General features: G+C 35.8%; 1 protein-coding gene across 2 annotated transcripts; it reads right to left on the bottom strand.

Moving 5' to 3' along the window:
- Positions 1 to 305: 305 nt before the first annotated feature.
- Positions 306 to 19568, bottom strand: LOC105121628 (uncharacterized). 2 transcript variants are annotated; one of them, XM_011020357.1, is made up of 24 exons: positions 19351 to 19568; positions 17439 to 18458; positions 15919 to 16034; positions 15167 to 15375; positions 14072 to 14191; positions 12974 to 13102; positions 12742 to 12867; positions 11889 to 11944; positions 11686 to 11785; positions 10769 to 10886; positions 10419 to 10628; positions 9865 to 10189; positions 9545 to 9638; positions 8754 to 8862; positions 8405 to 8670; positions 8172 to 8296; positions 7510 to 7744; positions 4024 to 4212; positions 3650 to 3936; positions 2994 to 3201; positions 2672 to 2911; positions 2287 to 2372; positions 786 to 1234; positions 306 to 440 (listed from the first exon to the last, which is right to left on the bottom strand). In XM_011020357.1, the coding sequence occupies exons 2-23, from the start codon at positions 18290 to 18292 to the stop codon at positions 1075 to 1077; spliced, it is 4362 nt and encodes a 1453-aa protein (XP_011018659.1). In that variant the 5' UTR covers positions 18293 to 18458; positions 19351 to 19568; the 3' UTR covers positions 306 to 440; positions 786 to 1074. The 2 variants fall into 2 exon arrangements, with proteins under 2 accessions (XP_011018659.1, XP_011018660.1); XM_011020358.1 differs by lacking the exons at positions 17439 to 18458; positions 19351 to 19568 and adding an exon at positions 16746 to 16932.
- Between the last annotated feature and the right edge of the window lie 120 nt (positions 19569 to 19688).

Here is a 19688-nt window from a genome sequence, read left to right as displayed (position 1 = left end):
ATTTCCCTGGCTGGTCATGAGGTCTAGCATGAATCCAAATGAATCAAACAACAGCTAAAGTTCATGCTCTCAAAGGGCTACTAAAACAAAAAATAACATTAGCAATTCACCTGATTATTGCCATGACATTCTGAACTAGCAGATCTATTTAAATGAGTAATATAAACGTCTTTACTAGGAGATTATAACCAGTTCGAAGCTGTAACCAAGAGGAATGCCTCATCACATAACCAAGACTCTACAATTGTGCAACATGCATCATCTTTATCTAACATCACCATGGCTTTAAAAGAGATGGAAGGTCATACCACCAAAAAAAAATTATCTTACAAAAATAATCTGAACCTAGTGTCGCAGGCTTGGAAAGAGAGAGAAGAGCTAGCATGGAACACCAAAAATGATTTATCTTCCACTAAACTATCTTTAATGTAGTGTATGATTTTTGTTAGATGATAATATAAATTATATTTTAGGATCTCATCTAAAACCTTAAATTTTTAGGTTAAGATGATTTTTTAACATGGAACTTCACCTAAAATTTTAAGCTTTTGAGTTGAATTGATTCTTTGACATAATATTAGAGTCTTGATGACCAACAGTCACGAGTTCGAATCTCACCATTCTTATTTATTTGATAAAAATTAAACACAAGGTAATGTGAGCCTGTACAAATTTCAAGTTTAAAGAGCTTTTACTTGAATATGTGTGTTTGAAAATAATATAAATTATATCCTAAAACCTCACCTGAAAACTTAAACTATTGAATTGAATTGGTGCTTTGGCATTTCTACAATGAACTAAAAAACAAACTGAACAAACTGATCCTATCTTGCTCACAACATTTTTTTTTTCCTCCAATAATTCAATTCATGTGGCACTATAATTACAAAGAAGGAAACCTGCACACCTATAACCAATGCCTTCACACTATTTTCAATAAATTTACACGGCAAAGCAGTCTCACCTGAGGAATCAGCCTGATGCAAAGGGTGAAAGCCTCTTCCCCTGACCCTGTCAACAAGACAGAGAAACCAAGATATATAAATCTTTCCAGATGCATCAGTTTCTTTGAATTCATGAACTAGATTCGTGAGCCCAAAAGGCATCTGGATCTGGGCAGAACAAAGAAATGTCTTGGATTTCTAGATTAGCAATGTGCCAATCTACTAAACGAGCTTGTACTGACTTGAACAGCAGAAGGATAGTTGACAACAGCCACCATTTATTGTCCTCTCTGTCAGTAAACATGACCAAAGCTTTTTCAGATACTTGATAAAACATAACACCAAAAAAAAATCTTAAACAAACAAAAATAAAGAATCGAGCTAAATTAATCAGAATTCCAACTAGCTTGGCTAATGATCACAGTAGTTGCTACTGTGATCATTAGCAGTGCGGCCAAAGTTCCTGGAAAATTACTATGTTATTGAAGGCAATACAGCATAGGATGAATTAATGTCTTTGGCCTAAGTTAATAGATTAAATCACCTTTCAGACATATCTGAGACTAAGTTAACAGATCAAGTCATATGATTCTGACTAATTTTACCATATCTCACATCTGTCGTCTCCATTCAACATCGAAAACATAAACAAAGAAAACCACCTACAGAGACTTTTCACAGAGTTCAGAGAACAGGAACTAGATGAATTTGAATAAAAGATATATGTGGCTGTCAATGGGTTTTGAGCACAACTGATGCAATTTTCTTTCTGCAAGGGCCAATCAGGGATAAATGTCAACCAATCTGATCTTTGTGTGGCCTTTCTTCGAATCCAACAAATAAAGACTAAGTGGCAGATTATTAAAAATTCCAAATGCTACAAGTACATAATTTCTATCATTTAATATGTCTATGAAACATCAAAACATGAAACTAAAATCTAGGCAAGCAATGAAGAAAAAGGCTCAACAAATGAAACCAGTTAATTTACACCTTCAATCCAATACAAGCATTTAATAAGACAGGAAAACTTTCAGTAATCTACAGTAAAACTTACTAAGAGGGGTATGCAGATTACATATATCACATATGCTATGTACGGGTGAAAGACTAATTAACAAATCAGAATCCCTTGGTGCACAAAAAACAAGAACTGAACTTAGAAGTACCATAACTATATCGTTGTCATTGAACTTCATATGGAGAAAATGAATTATTTGAGACTGGCACAAGTGCATATAGAGTTGGCATGCAGGTTATTACTGCACAATATTTGACAGTTGTTATTTTCATCTTACAGTCCAATCATTTGATTTAGGACAGATTAGATATAAAACCTCACCTTCTAATGTTCCATGTGTTTTCCTCATCATGTGGTCGGAGAGAAGAAAATCCATAATGAAAAATACCACAAGTGAAAGCTACAGCCTGCAGAAAGCAACAAAAGGGTTATAGTTTATTAAGTCGTCTAAAAGAGAGTAACTCAAGTAAGACTCATGAAGGGTGCAGAGTTTTTGTTGCCCTGAGTCTGCAATTTATGTTGTATGCGTTAAGGGATGGAAGGTTTCTGCTATAACTTGTGCCTTAAAAATCTGTATCAATGAAGGTAAACTAGGCTAAAAAGAGAAATTGTTTGGAAAGCCAAAGCTCTTAAGAAGCTTTGTAATTGCAAGTAGTGATTAGCAAGTAGTTTGGGAGAAAAGTACAGCACTTTTGGTATAACTTACAATGTTAGACAGGGAGGTTGCATTCCATAATGCATATACACGAGCATGTGAGGCTCTTCTAGGTTCTCTGCTGAATAAGGCATTCAAGCCTGCAGGGAATGGAGAAAGCAAGGATAGAGGAAGAACAAGCAGTACAGCAAGGAAAGCACCAAGAGAAATCCAATAGAACTGAAGTAATGTGAGAAGTGTGACAGAAAGATCTGCCAAAAGCATGATAGTAATGAAAAGCTGAAGAGCATCCTGAAACAACAAAAAGTAAAAGAATTCGGTGAAAAAAAAGAAGAAGCAAGAGAGAGGTACTAAATGTATAGCCATCCAGTACCTGACGGCCAACAGGCCTAGTGTTATGCAATAAGAGAGAGAGCGGAGAGAGAAAGTCCCTTTTAAAATCCAGAGATTTCAAGGTAGCTTCATTCAGAAGACCTCCATGAATTCCCCCAGTCATCCTTTTGCGAGATAAAGATTGACTCAAGTATGGCTGCTCTTGCTGCAGCTGCTTAAGACTTCTGCTTGCACATGAGGCACTGTTCCTGTAATTTGAATGACGGCTGACTCTATAAGATGATAATATTTCGGGCCACTAGCATATGATGACTCAAGAAGCAAGAAAAAAAGCAATTTGGTCCATGTAGCATTACTACCACATTTTTCCATGCTATTTGAACAATGAAAAGTCATTGCAACAAGATGTTTGGATCACTCCATAAAAGCACTATATTGTGCAAGTTGCTTTGGATACAAGATTTTGCCTTACAAATGCAATTTTTTCTCCATCTTTAAAGCATATTCCTATTACCTCTCCAGTTAAAGACATTAAATAAAATGGTTCAAGACAACTAATGAAATATGACCATTTTACAACTTCCCAATCAATATTATTCTATCACCTGCTGTCTGTCTCTCTGCCACTTCCCAACAGGTATAACTTAGATTAGAACATGACACTAGCACATTACAGATTATAACTCTCAAAATTACCTTGTTGGTTCACCATTGCCTTTATCTACCCAGTCAGACTGGTGAATAGAATGGAGAGAATAATCACCAACCGTTACTAAGACACCTAACTGATAGTAACCAGAAGCAGTTGCTTGGAACCATCCCAGCTCCATCTTAACTCTGTGGAACTCAAGCTGGGGGTTGCCATGACTGCATATCCAATCAATGACAGGAAGTAGAGCAGAGCGGATAGATCCATGCCTCACGATCCTCAATTGGGCATTTAAACCAGCCACCAAATGATTCCAGACAGTTGCTGGGACATGCTGCAATGATGTATTTCTGCATGTCAGAAGAACATTGGAGAAGGATAAGGTGATACTTAAAATCCTAATTTATGTCAAAAGTCATACCTGACCAAGAAGATTGGTCAATAATGTGTCACTATGTAGATTATAAGGTGACATATAGCTCCCATCACCTCCAAATATTATGCACATGGGAAATCTCTTTTGTATTATAGACACTATATCTAAACGCTTCTCATCACCACCAAGGAAAAAGTCAATATAAGCAACCATTAAGTCTGGCGTCGCTCCAACCTGCATCAGTTGCCACTCATATAAAGACAAAAGGAAAAAATAGATATTCTCCCACTTAAAAAGAAATGCAAACAGAAACTGTTTGAAAAGAAAATTCAGCAAAAAAGTAAACTGTACAAGCACTCCTTGAACTATATAGGCCAGTTTGATTGACATCCCTGTATTAATTTTGTTCTAATTGACCCCCCTTCTGGTATATTCCGTCCAATTTAGCCATTAAATATCACATGCAAGTCACCAACAAGTCATCAAACTATCAAGGGTTAATTTCTTAATGATAGCCTTAATTATATCGTGAATAATGTTTTTTATCACAAGATTAGCATATGTTAGTTTTTTTTAATGTTTTTGACTAATTATCTATGATATTTTGATATTTTACTATGAAACATGTGCAACTCACATGCTAGTTAATGGAAAAATAGAAGGAATGTAATGGTTTTATAGCATACCAGCCAGTGAATAGTAAGAGCATGGCACATCAATAAATTGCTTGGGCTAGGCTATGGTTTTATAGCATACGAACCAGAATGACACAAACCACGATGGGCTTGTGCTGGTACAGCAAGGGACTAGCATGATCGACCAAAATTGGCCATGCTACAGCATAATAACATACTTATCAAAACATAATCCACTTATTTCCATGCACTTAGAGACAAATGTACAGCTTGTTTGTTTAAAAATTTTTATTAGCTCACAATTCATGAGTTATTTAACCATTAGAAACCTAGATGCACATATAATGTCAATAATAGATGACATAGTTAGGTTACTTGTATTTTTTATATTTATTTCCTTCCATTTAATTAGAAAAAAATAACTAATATCTGATAAAATATCATAAAAAAATAAATTTAAATGGGCTGGCACAACAGAGCAATTGCTCGTGGGTCAAGGATAGCAATATTTTGTTATAAAAAAATTAGGAGAGAAGGTACGAATAAACTTGATTAGTATTTAAAAGTGCATTTTTATCAAGGTTTTATATCATCATTTTGCACTTGAAATATCAATAACCCCTTAACCAAAGCATGTTTTATAATAATATATCTAATAATATAAGAAATCTTTAATTTATATTAAATGTTCATTTTAAATTCAGCTTATCATATAAATAAAAGAATTGATTGATAAGTTTAAGAACTAAAATTGAAAGGACAAAGAGATGGCCAAACTTAGAAAAAAGATGCAGGTGTAGTTTAAACGAGAACACTATTTGGTAATTGGGTCATGTTTAGAATTGTAGATCTCGGATTTAGGTCTATTTTATATGTATGAAAAGGTAAGACACAAGCCTACAACTTTCACGAGGAGCCCAAGATTTAAAAAGGTTATTTTCAAGTTCAAATTGTAGCAATAACGAATAAGTCCGAATATGTCCTGCAACCCGAACACTGTTCAGTGTTTGACCTATATCTGAAGTTCTAAAAGTCCAAATGACCTCCATTTTTTTTTCTGGAAAGCTGAGACAATTTCCTACAACTTTCATATTTTCAAATGGTTCCAATTCTGACGTTATCAATGACGTTTTGGGCAGACAAAAGAAGATAAGGATTATCACCAAGTCAAGAGTTGGTTCATAGCCCATACTGTATGGTATAACCGACACCTGAGCTATGAAAAAAACTTGATTTGTTGTTAACATAAGTTATAATCATGACTACGTGACAATATTTACAAATATTAACATTATTCGAATAAGATAACTAATGTAATCATGTTAACAATTTATAATCTGATTGTAATCTCCTTTGTGTGTTGTTTCCAATTGAGTAATAAAAATTTATACTATACTTGTTTGACATACTATTAGTGAATCCTCTAACCTTGATATTTGTTGTTATCATTGTCTAATCCTTACATTGATCTTCCATCTCAAAGTTCTGATCAACTTCTTCTTGTTCTTACTACTACTACTACTACTATTGTTATTGTTGTATTATTGTTATCTATAATTTATATAATTAATCTCTCTGTGGTTCGACCCCGATCTTGCCGGGTTATTTATTACTTTGACACTCCTGCACTTAGGAGAACACATAATCTTTTGGTCATGTCGAAACTCTTACTTATTTTATGTTATTCTCAAATGAGAGGAAATCTCTATAGACTTGACTTAAATTACAACTCTTTCAATACATGTATTTATACTAGTACGATAATTTTGGACACTTGATCAGATAACCACATCATTAAAAGGAAACTTTGAATTTAAACTTCAAAATTAATTCCAACACTCTCCTAATTTTGAAAATCCTATGAAACTTGCAAATTGCAAAATTGTTTCTTCTTTAACCATTTCCCTTGGCATTCATCCCTGAAGATCTTGGATCTTTATTTTCGTCATTCTTTATCATCATGACGAGCTAAAGGCATCTCATTGTCATCTTTTTAATCTTCTTATCTTTAACAACAATATTTACTTGAACACAACTCTTCTGAGCTATTTTTCTTGTCTAGTGGTTGTTGTCGCATTCTTTAGCATGGCTTTTTAGCCATATCCCTTCTTTTTTTTAAGAGCTTTTTTCTTTTCTTCATTTGTGATTCTTATTATACCACATCATCTCTTGCACATGGACTTCTCTGCTTGCACTTAGCATCTCTTAACTTCTGATATCATTCTCTTGTTTCTTATATCATTCTCTTAATGCAAGGTTCTAATTTTCTTGTTGGACTCTATCATCTTGCACCTAAATTATTATTTTGTTTTTTGGAAGTTGATTGTTCATCCACTCACCCAAGGTTTCTCCCTTCAACACATGCTATAACCTTTTAAACGCTTTATTAGACCGAACTAAATATGATACCATGTTAGAAAAAATTAGAGAAGAAGGTATGGACCTAGATTACTATTCTTTCAATCCATGTATTTATATAGTCTAAGGATAATTCTAGACACTTAATAGGACAACCACATCATTAAGAAATGCACCTAGAAGAACTAAAAATGACACAATTTAGACTTCAAAATTAATTTCAACACATTTATCATGCATGAGCATTTCTTTACGAGTGTCAAAACACAACATTTGCTCCTAAATACATTTATTTATTTTGTTGAATACATTGTGAGCTTCAAAAGATAAGAAAAACATTATTGCATGCATAAACATTTCTTGGAGATTCCCAAGTTCCAACCACCATAAAGACAGTAAATAAGTTATGGGGGTGCTAGTATCATGCCAGAAGTGAGAAGTCACTGTTAGCTTGAAGTATTGACAAATAAAACACCTAAAAAAAAGTGAAGTTCTGTAAATGAAACAACTGAAAAGTTAAGAGAACAACAAATCAAACCTTCATCCCCTTGTACAGGGCTCGAGATCGACAAGAGCGAAGACACAAGTGGTCATATTCAGACTTGACATATTCCTGAAGTCGATGAATTTTATTTCTCTGCCGCCACTGTTTCCAGGACCACGCACAAGGATAGGCAAGCACGGAAAGTATGCTGTGGACTGACCCTTCCCACCATTCATAAGCGGCAACAGAATTTATATCATCAATAAACCTGTTAAAAGCATCTTCATACCTGCATGCGGATCAAAAAAGGTTTTCCCTTTATAAATAATAATTAATAAATACAGAATAAGATGGAAACAGTGGAGGCTCGTACAATCTGTGCTTTCACTTCAAGGGCTTGCAAAGTATGTCCAGGTATGTATTGGAACAGTTCACAAAGGAGCATGTCTTAGATCAAGAATAAGTTCAATAGAATAAAATTATACAGGATAGAAATGGAAAAACAAGCATGGGATAAGAAAAGCTTCACAGTTTACTATATCTTGTCAGCATCGAGAAGTGGATTGAGTCTACCATGGTCAAGAATTTTGATTGAAAAAAAAGGGTAATCAATGAATATTATTTGAGGAATAAAAAATTAACCCCAAACATTATATTAAAAAACTATCCAATTATATCCTCCTTTGATGTCATTGAAAGTCATCCAGTTTACTTACACAATCTCAACAATTGCATCCGGGAGAAAGTATGGAAGATGCCAGGGTTCCCTAAAAGTATTGGGGCCCATAAAGTACATTCTGTAGACATGGCTCTTACTTTCTTCAGCTCTAGTTCCTCGCACCTAGGTTTAAAATACAATCAAATGTGAAATTGTCAAAGTGCTGTATTGTATCTTGACCCATTTATAGCTGCAGCATATATAGTCGAAGGCAGTTTGCTATCAAAGTACCTCTGATAGGGAAAGTAGATGTGGAAAGTGGTGATGACTCTGATGCTCAACTGAACTTGCACCATAACAAGAACCTGATCCTACCAGTTTGACTCTCACTGTACTCAACAATAGAGCTAGAAGCACCAAAAGGAAAGACAGAATGAGGGCAAAAGGCCAAGGGCCTCCAAATGTATACACCAGCTCCTCAAGAGGAGTATAACAATTTGGCATCCTGTACTTGTCAGATATGCATTTATAGGGACAAGATGGCTGACTAACCCCCCCTGCAGTGGACCGGTGACTTAAATATCAAATCACATCAGTTAAAAAAAGTAGAGATAGAGAGAGTAATGTCAATCAGAAATACCTCGTACATGTATGAAATTTGCACGATTAGGAAGAAGATCAAGAGAGCAAGGAATGCAAAGACTTTCATCAGAGCCATCAACATCTTTGAAAGTACCAAGAGGGCATTCCTGTAGATAAGGTGCATCATTTAATTATAGGAGACGAGTCAAGCAAACACTATGTGTTGGTGGGTGGGTGGGTGTGGGTGTGTCTTTATCATTTAAGAAATACAAATACTATCTTGCAACAATGCAAATTACAACTGGATAGTGAAATGTAATCCTGTGAACAAGAATTCCCATCGATGTTTTGCTAAGTTGCTGATTAGACCTGGAAGTTTTTGGGAATTGAAAATTGAACTTCAAAGTACATCCATCGCAATCTGTGCTCAATACATAAAGTTTTCAAAAAAATCTCATATATCCACAATCCACCTAGTCCATTTTTTCCACTATGTTAATATTTTTGCATATTTAATTGTTTATATGTCAACCATTTTAGGTTAAAGAAACTAGGCATAATAATCAAATGACCAAAGCATGTATTACAACTAAGTTTATGGACACTATTTGGCTCTTCCTTGTCCTGGGATTAGGAATTCCAAATAGCATGAAGAAAAACAACTTAAAAGATTAAAAGCTAAAGAAAACCTAGTGCTGCTAGAAGACTAAATTATCAAAGTCCGCTGAAAATATGCAGGAAATGCATAAAGTGCTGACCTACCCTTGCCTATAAACTGCCCAGACTACATTAACTTCAAGAATGAAGCAACCAACAACCACATGAGGGCAGTGTCAGAACAACAGGTACCTTGCAAAATGTACCATAGAGGCCCTTTGGGCACTTTTTCCCAGTGATGGTGCCTTCCTCCCCAAAAAGACCACCATTTTCTCCAGCTCCTCCACTGTGATATCAAGTAAACTTCTTATATGTTATATGCATCTCCAAGTGATGTATTCCATTATTACAAAATAGCTTAGTTATGATATAACTAGTCTAATACATGTGGCATAAGAAGAAAGAGAAGGCGGAATGTCCAGCCTTGATGAAAAGTCCACAGAGTGCTCTGTGTGTGCACGCGAGCTCTCATATCACATAACATGCTTCCCTTCTATCTATGTGAAGCATACCTGTTGTTAATTGAACCACTTATACATGCAACTGGAACATATTCATCCCCAGTGTCTATCTTATACCAATGAAAATGAACTCTTCCACCCCCACCTCCCCCACCACCAAGAGGGCTGCCATTTCCCCCGCGAACAGATAGATATGATTTTTTCGCAAGCATAAGCTCTTGCAGGAAAAGAAGAACCGTCCCGCCAGAACCTCCACCAAGTCCACCAATCAAAGAAGCATTACTATTTACTGATGCTTTATCAAAGCTTTGACCATCTACCATCAACGATCCATAAAGATTGAGCCTTAACAGTGGCCATTGGATGGAGCCCATCACTGGCAAACATGAAGCACAAGTTAGTAAGCATGATCTGGGATTGATGTCAAACAGAATGCTGTTAAGTGGAGAAACTCAAAGCACACGGAATAAAATCACAAATATTTGCAGATATGTAAAATACTGTTCAGAAATATTCAAGCATCACAGGTGAATATGTAAACAAATAGTAACATAACGTGAAAATGAAAATTTTGTTGTTAAACTAGTGATTTATGAAAATATTACCAATCATCCCCCCTCCAAGAACATTTCCATAGGACTGATTGGGACCTTGGGTTCCGCTTCCCAATTCACAAGGAAGATCAGCATTACCGTATTTATTACCACCATTACTCATGATCCCATTAAAACAACCTGAGCCCCCTCTTCCCCCATGCCCAGCACCACTACCAGCTCCTTTGGAATAGTTCCCTTTTCCAACACCACCATTGCAACCTGAAGAGGAAATCTGCAGATTAGAATTAAAAACATACAACTGGATGCTGAGGATACTCTCTAAAAAGAGCAGTGCAATTAGAACAATGATCGCCCATCAGCCAAAAAAAGAAATACAATAATACTATTAGACTCTCTACCTAACTCCGATGCAGTAATCAAGCCATCAGTATCAATAATGATAGTTCTTGCCCTGTGGATGTGGATAATACTCCCCTTTATAATGCCATTTACAAGGAGGTCCTCGACCCGACAAATCTGCCAAATATTTAAAATTTAAAGATTCCACAAGTAAACACCAATAGACAAAGAAGAGCTGATACATCAAAAGAAGAGTTGCAGCCATTAAATAATTCCAAATTAAAAGACTGCACAGAAGAAGGACTGACCAACACTTCGACATCAAAACAGAAATGACAAACTTGGAGCACAAACTGCTTGAAGAAGTCTAAACTGGTAAAAAAACCAAACTGTGCGGATTATAATGGCATCAGCTGTTCAGACATCAAAGAAAATTTGAGTCCCTAAAACTACAAAAATTCCAAGAATGACATGCTGAAGATACTGTGGAACACGTGCCATGAACACATGCTTCAATTCATGCCGAAACAAGGAATATAAAGGTGGTTAATGAAAGAATGGCGGTGCTTTAGCTAATAATGTGGCAGTACAAATCATTTCTACCCTGAAAGCATAAAAAACAGATGGTAGCCAAAGCTGATCAATTTATCTATGATAGAAGCACAAATATGATGTTTCATGAGATTTCTAGCTGGTCTTCAAGTTGAGACATTAAAATATACTTGGATGACTCCACAAAACTGCAAGTTGCAAACTTAAGATGATGTTGCAGGAAAATGATGAGTTAATATTTTAGGTTCTTTGGAGTAATATTTCAATATTCTCAACTTCTCTATTCTGTTCATTTAATTCCTTAGTGCTATACCTGCTTGAACATGAACAAGATTAGCCCCACAAGAAGAGTCATTTCTATCTGCCTGGGAGCACAGACAATAACTAGTATATGAAATATTCATACTTTAAATTCAACTCTTACTTGAAGTGAAAACGACAGCGTGTAATTAACATGGCAATCATCTGGGGGAGTTATCAAATCTATTGGGCATGTCTGACTCTCACAAAGGGATTTTGTAACTCTGCAACAACATAAAAAAAAGGTAATGATAAAGGAAATATTATGATGCTTTAATTGTATTAATACAGCATATCCCAATACTTAAAATAGAAGTTCATACTCACACACTTCTGCTAGCATCATCATCCAACGGAGCTTGAAGTAAAGAACCAGGTCCAACCTGTATTTGGCATGGAGTCACTAGCAGTTATGCCCAAATGTACTCCACGACCTTATGCCATAATGGGCATTAGCAATAACAGAATAATCACACAAATCATAAGGAAATTACCAGTCATATCTGGAAAAAAAAATGATGTGATTATGAGATTAAAACTGTTTTCAGACATCATCAAGAAATGTCACCCAGTACCCATAATTTCTAGTGAAAAAGATCCAAGGATAAAAGGAATTCACACATGATTATATTCTAATTCAAACAAGGTAAGAGTGCAGAAGCAAATAGAATAGATGACTCTTTCATGCCATTTTTTAATTCAACACTGTAATGGAATTTCAGCTTCTAACCAAATTACAGAAAAAGATGAAGAAGAAAGAGTTGGTTGGAGAGGGTAGTGTTTTTATGCCCTCCATTGTATTGTCACAGTTTTCATCACGACTTGTTTGCATAGTAACCCAGATCCAAACCACCCACATCTTTTTATCAACCTTGAATGTTTATCCTAACATACTTCTTGGAGTGAAACATCAGCTGCCTGAACGATTACTTGCAACCATCCCTTAGAACATTATAGCGTTTCCAAATCCATGTTATAGAGTTTACAAATCTGTGTTATAGAGTTTACAAATCTGGGTGTCGCATGACTGCTGATTAGGCTCATTAAATGCTGAGAACAAGCCATTAATCTTTTGAAGCACTTGGAGTTTCAACAAGGTACAAGGTTACAATAGACTTTAAATAAAACACAACACTATAAATAAAAAAGAATGAAACATATCCATATGCTAATGGCTTACAGTTATGTTATAGAAAAGAGACAGGGAAAGTCGCTGGCCTCGAATTGTATCACCATGACCCGTCAACTTCAGTAGTCCCTGACCATATAACCCCAAATTTGCATTTGAGCCGAGGACAGAGCCTGCCTGCAAACACAAGCGAAAATCAGCCTCAGATTTTTAGTTGAAGACAAACATGATGTATTTTTAAATGAAGTGATAAGCTTTAAAATTGAGGTTAAAACCATCATACCCTTAGAACAATCAGATTCCTGACTTCAAGGACAGAAGCAGTAACAATAGTATTTCCACCTCCATCTATTTCAATTTTGGAGTTCCACATGAGTAGCATTTTGATGGCAACTCTAAATGCACCAAAAACCTTCATTTTTGAGAGTGGAAAGTTTTAGCTCCTCAAATAGAGAATACGGGATATATCCATGCAAGGTTTGAAGCAATGAAACTCAAAAAAATCTGAAAAGAGAAAAAGACTTCAAAATATGCTAAATATGGCTGCAAAAACTGGCATGTAAAGGAATTGAAAACCTTTTAAATTCGATTTCTTTTTTTTTCCCTCCCTTTTTCATCAGGGAGATACCTTTTTTTATTACTTGCATTCACTCTTATTTATTCTTAATGAAAATATCTAGTAAATATGACTGCAATAAACCAGTAGAAATAAGCTGGCTGGACTTAAACCTTTTTTCAATTAATTAGAAAAATTACCATGTACAATGTGATGATATTTTGTTTTGATGAGATACGTTCACTGAAAAAGGTCAGGAATCCGAAAACATAAGACATCCTCCAAAGTAACACAAAAAGGCTCCCCGGTCCCATGTTCAAACATCAATGGTATGAATAGGATATAAGCTGAACTGGCACTCATTAAGGCCCTTGCAAAATTAAATCACATTCTTTCTTCACTTTATAAATAATCTATCCAGTGCAAATTGCAATATGGCTTCGGTACTTGTTTTTCTCAGTGATTGGGAGGGGGTGATGCTCCTTCCTCCAAACCTTCCCTCATTCCAGTCTTCACAATACATGCATCTTTCAAGAAATTGGAAGAGGGCCGTGTTTGGAAGAAAGAAAAACAACCAAAACCAGAAACCAGTTCCTTCTACACCTCATTTTTCTTTCTAGTAAAAATATAAATATTAATCTTAGTATTTTACAGATATGTAATCTACATATGCATTATGCATGTGTATATCTGTTTGTGTAACATAAGTTGGATTTTTCCCCATTAAAGGTTTTGTACAACATTATGAATGATTTCAAGATAGACACGTGCATATTGATTCAGCCTGTACAGAAATGAAACATGAATATTGTTCAACAAAGATACCTTTATGATAGAATCGCTCATCAAAAGTTCTTCTGCTACAAGCTCGAATTCTGATACTGGAAAGTCAGACAATCCAAAAACAATGCTGCCTCCACGATATAAACTAATCTGACCTCTAACCTATGCATTCAAGGAGTTGGAAACAACGTTAAAAGTATTAAGACTTCAGAATGTGTGAAATTCATCATGCAGTGAAGAACAGTAGCATTTTATGAAAAACAGTGGTGACAATGAAGACCGTGTTTCTTCACAGATTCCACTGGAAGACAAAGAATAACCACTAAAGTAGTAAGAGAAACAACAGCTTCCATGACTATGGCAGAATAATGGTCCAAGAATCTGACAACCACTACCAACAGGAAAATATACATTCAAGTTTGTCAGTTGAAGTTCATGAAGAAAGTGTCTACTAGAGAGAAGTTCATCAAATTTCCTAGGTGAAGATGTCTCATGAACCTAGATCATTCTCTAAACAAAATTATATTCCAGATTTATATAAATCACCTTCTTCATTAACTCAAGCTTCAAATATCACAAATGACACAGGCTCAAACAACCAAGGTTTCTAAGGAAAACCTACTGTGCTAGTTCAGTTAACAACCTTCACAATCTACAACAGAAATAAACATGTCAAGTAGGTGTCATGTAAAACCATTTTATGATCTTGAATAATCATATAAAATTAATTTCAGAAGTAGTAATGTCAAGGTGGATTATAACATTTGATGGCATGTAATGTCAAGGTGGAAATGCGCCATCACAAATGCATCATTTCTTGGCACATGTGACAAGTCAGAAATTGGGTTGCAGACAACTAATAATGCATTTCCATTTCGATATTATCTGTTTAAGAAGAAACATGTCATGAATTACTAGGAGGAACAACCTACAAAGCACCAGCATGTCTAAAAGTAAAAGCACACAGGCTCACTTGACAGAAATCACATGTGTTCTTGAGGAAATATAAGCTTTGGGAGACAATGTATATGAATTATAGGTGCTAAAACTTGTTATTTGCATATGCAGAGAGCACAAACAAGCAACCCATTCAACAAAATAGTAACATATATGTATGAAGAGAAAATATTAGACAACCTGAACCCTGCTCCAAACCAGTGGAACCAAAACTTTTGCAGAATTCTCCACAAAAACATTTGACCACAGGATCATAGTAGGGAAATCAAGCAAAGGGGTTTCTGTTTCTGTCATCACGTAGTCATTGCTCACTCTTAAACTGAGTAAATCTGCGTTAAAGAATGTACCAGCTGCTCCAGCATTCCCAGGACAGCCAATACTCAAACCACCTGCCACAAGAAAACATAAGAATTATCTCAAAAGAAATCATGGAAATTTTCATCTTCTTGCAAGAAGTCCATACATGATGGTAAGTAAGAAAAGATCTTAGCTGGTGCTCATGATGAAGATAGAGAAAAACATGTTTATGACTTCCAAAAGATTAAACAAATGGCAAAAGATAAAAAGTTAATGACTGCATAAGAAACTAGAAATAATAGTTAGGAAATGAGATATGGAATATGGTGAATTCAGCTCATAGCCAACAGAAAACATGTTCTGGTAATGCGCCAACTTTATTGATTTCACATGTACCCTACTGCACATGTATAGATCAGCTTTGCACCTCTTTGTGAAATTAAAAAAAAAAAAAGTCCATCAAAGCTTTTGGGTTCAAGACTGGTAAGTGAATGGATTGATCTCATCAAAAGGAACTTCCAGTGTGCACTATTAAGATTTATTTAGCAAGTGGAGCCTCTTGCACATGAATGAAATATTATAAGTTAACTAAAGTTGCTTCTACTACTACAAACAGATGTTTGATCAGAACAAACCATGCACAGTAACTTTCACATCTTCCTGTATGCTATAACAATCCAAGGAAACTCTTCCACCGCCACCTCCACCCCATCCTCTTCCACCTGCTGCACTAACAGTTCCATATCCCTTCCTGTGCAATCAAAACACGATGCAAGAAGTTGCATAAACAAATGAACCAAAAAAACAGCAGCACAAAAAATTGTAAATCTCCTTCCTAATCCTGATATGATAAGCAATGTATCAAATAAAAATCTCAACAGTATACTACTTTGAAAACCTCTTTCCTAATTCTGATATGTTAAGCAATGTATCAAATATAAATCTCAACAGTATACAACCCCCCCCCCTCCCCCCAAAATGGCAAAAAAAAAGAGAGGGAAATTCCAGTATTAAAATCTCACCACTCAGCTTCCTAAACCTTTTTAAGGAATAGCAAATGTCAAATAATTTGAAAACAGTACGAGAAGCATAAAAAAAATATCTTTCCATTTCTTCAACCAAAAAGTATAAATATAATAACCACAGCTAAGACAATAACATTGATTTAATTGTACGATAGAATAAATGACGCAGAATTTGAGCTGCTTATAGAATCCTTTCATTGTATCAAATGCCTTCACCTAAGGGGCCAAGAAATGGCTATCAATTGATATAAACATAGTAAAGCCAACTCAAAAGGAGAATAGTCAAAATATGATTGAAGATGCACTCTGCTAAAATGTCGCTGAACAGACATCCAAATCAAAACTGCTGCAAGCTATGCAGCATTGAAGGCAACATACTCCACAAAAGAATTTCTTGCTAGCTTAAGTGAGTTTTAAAAATAGGATGAAACTCTTACACAGCATAGAGCAAGTGAAGATCCAGTAAAAAATGATGCATAGGAAATTTCAGATCTAGGATCTATCTGATCCCACTCCACCACTCTTTGTTTCAAAGCTTATAGCCAACAAAGTGTATGACTGGGGAGCAAAACCATGGAGGCTCCTAAAGATTTGTCCAAAGTAACAGACAATAAAAGAGAGATGTTAAAGAAGGCAGGCCAAGCATTCAATTCCAATCAACCTTTTAAGAGTAGATAGATTATCGTAAGCTTTTGAATTTCTCTATGCTGTACAAGAATGGGGTTCCAAGGTTCTGATCATAATAGACTATAAAAAAGGGATACACTCAAAGAACGCTTCAAGGGCAATGAGACTCGTAGAATACTTTAGACATGAATTGCTCAGTAACTGAATAATTATGGAGCCTGGGATGTGCCATGTCTAAAGCAGTGTGGTTACTGGTAGACCTTGGCTGTCAACTTGCAGAGAATATAAAGAAACCTATTCAAAACTTGATCTTACATCAACAAAGATATTTAAAGAGTTCATGCAAGAGCACCTACTGACAATGAAAAGCTAGTGACCCACACTAATGATGCCTATTTGTCCAACTAGCAGGTAACATGTCCACATGCATTACCACAGCACAAAAAAAAAAGAAGAAGAAGAAGAAGAAGCATGAATTAGTCATTCAGACAATGAATACTCACAGCTTCACAGCATGCACAAATATGCTTCCACCAGACCCACCTCCCCCATTCAGCCCCCCATCCCCACCTTCTGCAGTGACAGATCCATTCAAGTATAATATTTCCTTCACTTGAAGCTTGACACGTCCCCCACCATTCCCTCCACATTTATTCTGAGAGGATGTGCCACCGCCCTTACTACCATAGCTCCATGGCTCAGCCAAGGTTGACCAAGCATAAACATCACCACCCCAATTACTTGTTTTGTTTCTTTTCAAACAGGAAGCACCTCGCCCACCGTGACCCCCACCACCTCCATCATCCCCAACTGGAGTACCACTAGTTTGAGGCGGCGGTGATCCACCCAAGGCTGTTGTATTTATACAAGAGTGACTATCCATGGTCAAGTTGGCAGCAGAAAAAACAACTGTACCAGCAATGATTGCTGCATGTTGACCAATGTTAACATTTCCAGTCATATTAACTGTCACCATGCATCCCTCTATTGGGCATACAATTGAAACATGTGGAATTATTTCTAAGTTTCCTGTTCCATAAATATAAAGATCAGAATTCAAATACAAATTTGAGTTTACCAAGCAAGTGGTATTAAGCGATCCCACTCCTAGTTCCTCGCAGGATACAGAGCTGTTTAATGGGAGAGAAATATTTAATGTTTTAACATAGCTAGAGGTGCCATTTCTAGAGTGATTGCTTGAAACTGATCCAGAACTATGTAACCCATTTCCTGACCAAATTTCCCCACCCTCATACTGCCCTGGTGCAAAAGAAATGGTGGACGGACAAAAAAGCCCTAAAAGAAAGCAACAAAAAAGCTGCCATTGCATTAGGAAAGGACACATTACCACCCACATGAACCAAGTACTTCTTGCCTGCAATTAAAACTTAGGTTCCTAAATATCAGTTGGTTCAGTGTGGTCATACACATGCGTAGTGCAGTCATTAATTCCTCAACTCTTTGGAGATATATGCGTTTCATAAAAATGCCACACCTTCAACTTGGTTGCAGCGGATATTAGCCTGTCAAGTAGACCAAGAGTTTATAAGAAGATTTGAAAACAACAAAATGGAATCAGCGGTCTATCTAACTAACCTAGAGGATTTAACTTCCAAATAGCACGCTAAGTGTGAGATATGAGTTTTTCAATAGAACAATTCACAAATAAACTTTCCACGAAGAGAAACCAATGTAAAACAATATTTGACCACAAAAACTAGCGCAATAACTGTTATATGAAACAATATTTCTCCTCATTTTATGTAAGAATTTTTCCAGTGTAAAAAACCAAGCATCCCTTTGACATGTTGAAAATGATAAATATCGGATCTTCCATCAGTAGCACTTCAGCATCAACAACACTATTTTCATTTTTTTTTTCAACATTAAATTTCAACTGTCTAGACTGCCACAATTTGCTGCATGCTTAATCGTTTAGTTCTTGTTGGAAGAAATATTCTCATCCTTAATCTTCTCTATTTCGCACAGCAAGCCAATTTCACCCTTCAACAGCAATTCGACAAGCATAATGTGCTTTTGATGTTTTTTATACACAATTAATTCTGATGGCATTTCATAAATTCAAATACAGAATTTCCACTCAAAAGAGCACTAAAAACAAGCTGATCATCTGAAATTTGTTCATTCAAGCAAATCTGATCGCAATTTCAAAATCCTATGCACACATAAAACAAGTTTTAATAGCAAACATTCATGCTTGTAAAATTAATACTCGCATTTCTCACTGAGCTCGAAACAGAGCAAGAAAGATTCTACTTCTAAACACTAAAACGACAGCTGCGATCTGCCATTTCAATTCTCACTCCCAAAACTAAAAATCAAACATCAAGGGGCCAAAATTGAGCAAAAATCTCACTTAAAATCTCAATTCAGTGAGTGTGAGCGAGGAGGTACCGTGTCTGGCGAGAGAGAAAAAGAGGCGGAAAATTGTAGTGAATCTAAAGGAGCGATGCTTCGCTATTTTCGTAAATGGTTCGTTTTTTTCTTGCTTTAAACTGTTGTCTGTTTCTTTTGCTTTTGATTACGACTCCAATTAGAGTTTGTTTTTATTTAAATTGATTTGATGTTTTTCTGGTTTTTTTAAACAAGCAGAGAGAGGAGGGGGCCTTCGAGTCCATGCTACGTTTATGCGTAGCTGGCCTGAACTCTCTCATGTTTATCGGCAGTATGTAAATGTGTTTTAAACAGTGTTTTTAAATTTTTTTAATGTATTAATATTAAAAAATAAAAAA

This window comes from Populus euphratica, unplaced genomic scaffold, assembly GCF_000495115.2.
Source record: "Populus euphratica unplaced genomic scaffold, PopEup_1.0 scaffold25.1, whole genome shotgun sequence".
NCBI classification, from domain to species: Eukaryota; Viridiplantae; Streptophyta; class Magnoliopsida; order Malpighiales; family Salicaceae; genus Populus; species Populus euphratica.
The sequence above is the reverse complement of the archived record's forward strand: the minus strand, read 5'-3'. Positions and strand labels throughout refer to the sequence as shown.

Bases quoted from the DNA above. Each gene is read 5' to 3' on its own strand.
- LOC105121628 (XM_011020357.1), bottom strand. From the start codon at position 18,292: ATGTGGGTGGTAATGTGTCCTTTCCTAATGCAATGGCAGCTTTTTTGT. The intron at 10,629-10,768 runs GTAGAGAGTCTA...TTTCCTCTTCAG, and splicing joins GATTACTGCATCGGAGTTAG to GTTGCAATGGTGGTGTTGGA. The intron at 3,202-3,649 runs GTAATTTTGAGA...TTCAAATTACAG, and splicing joins GGCAATGGTGAACCAACAAG to GAACAGTGCCTCATGTGCAA.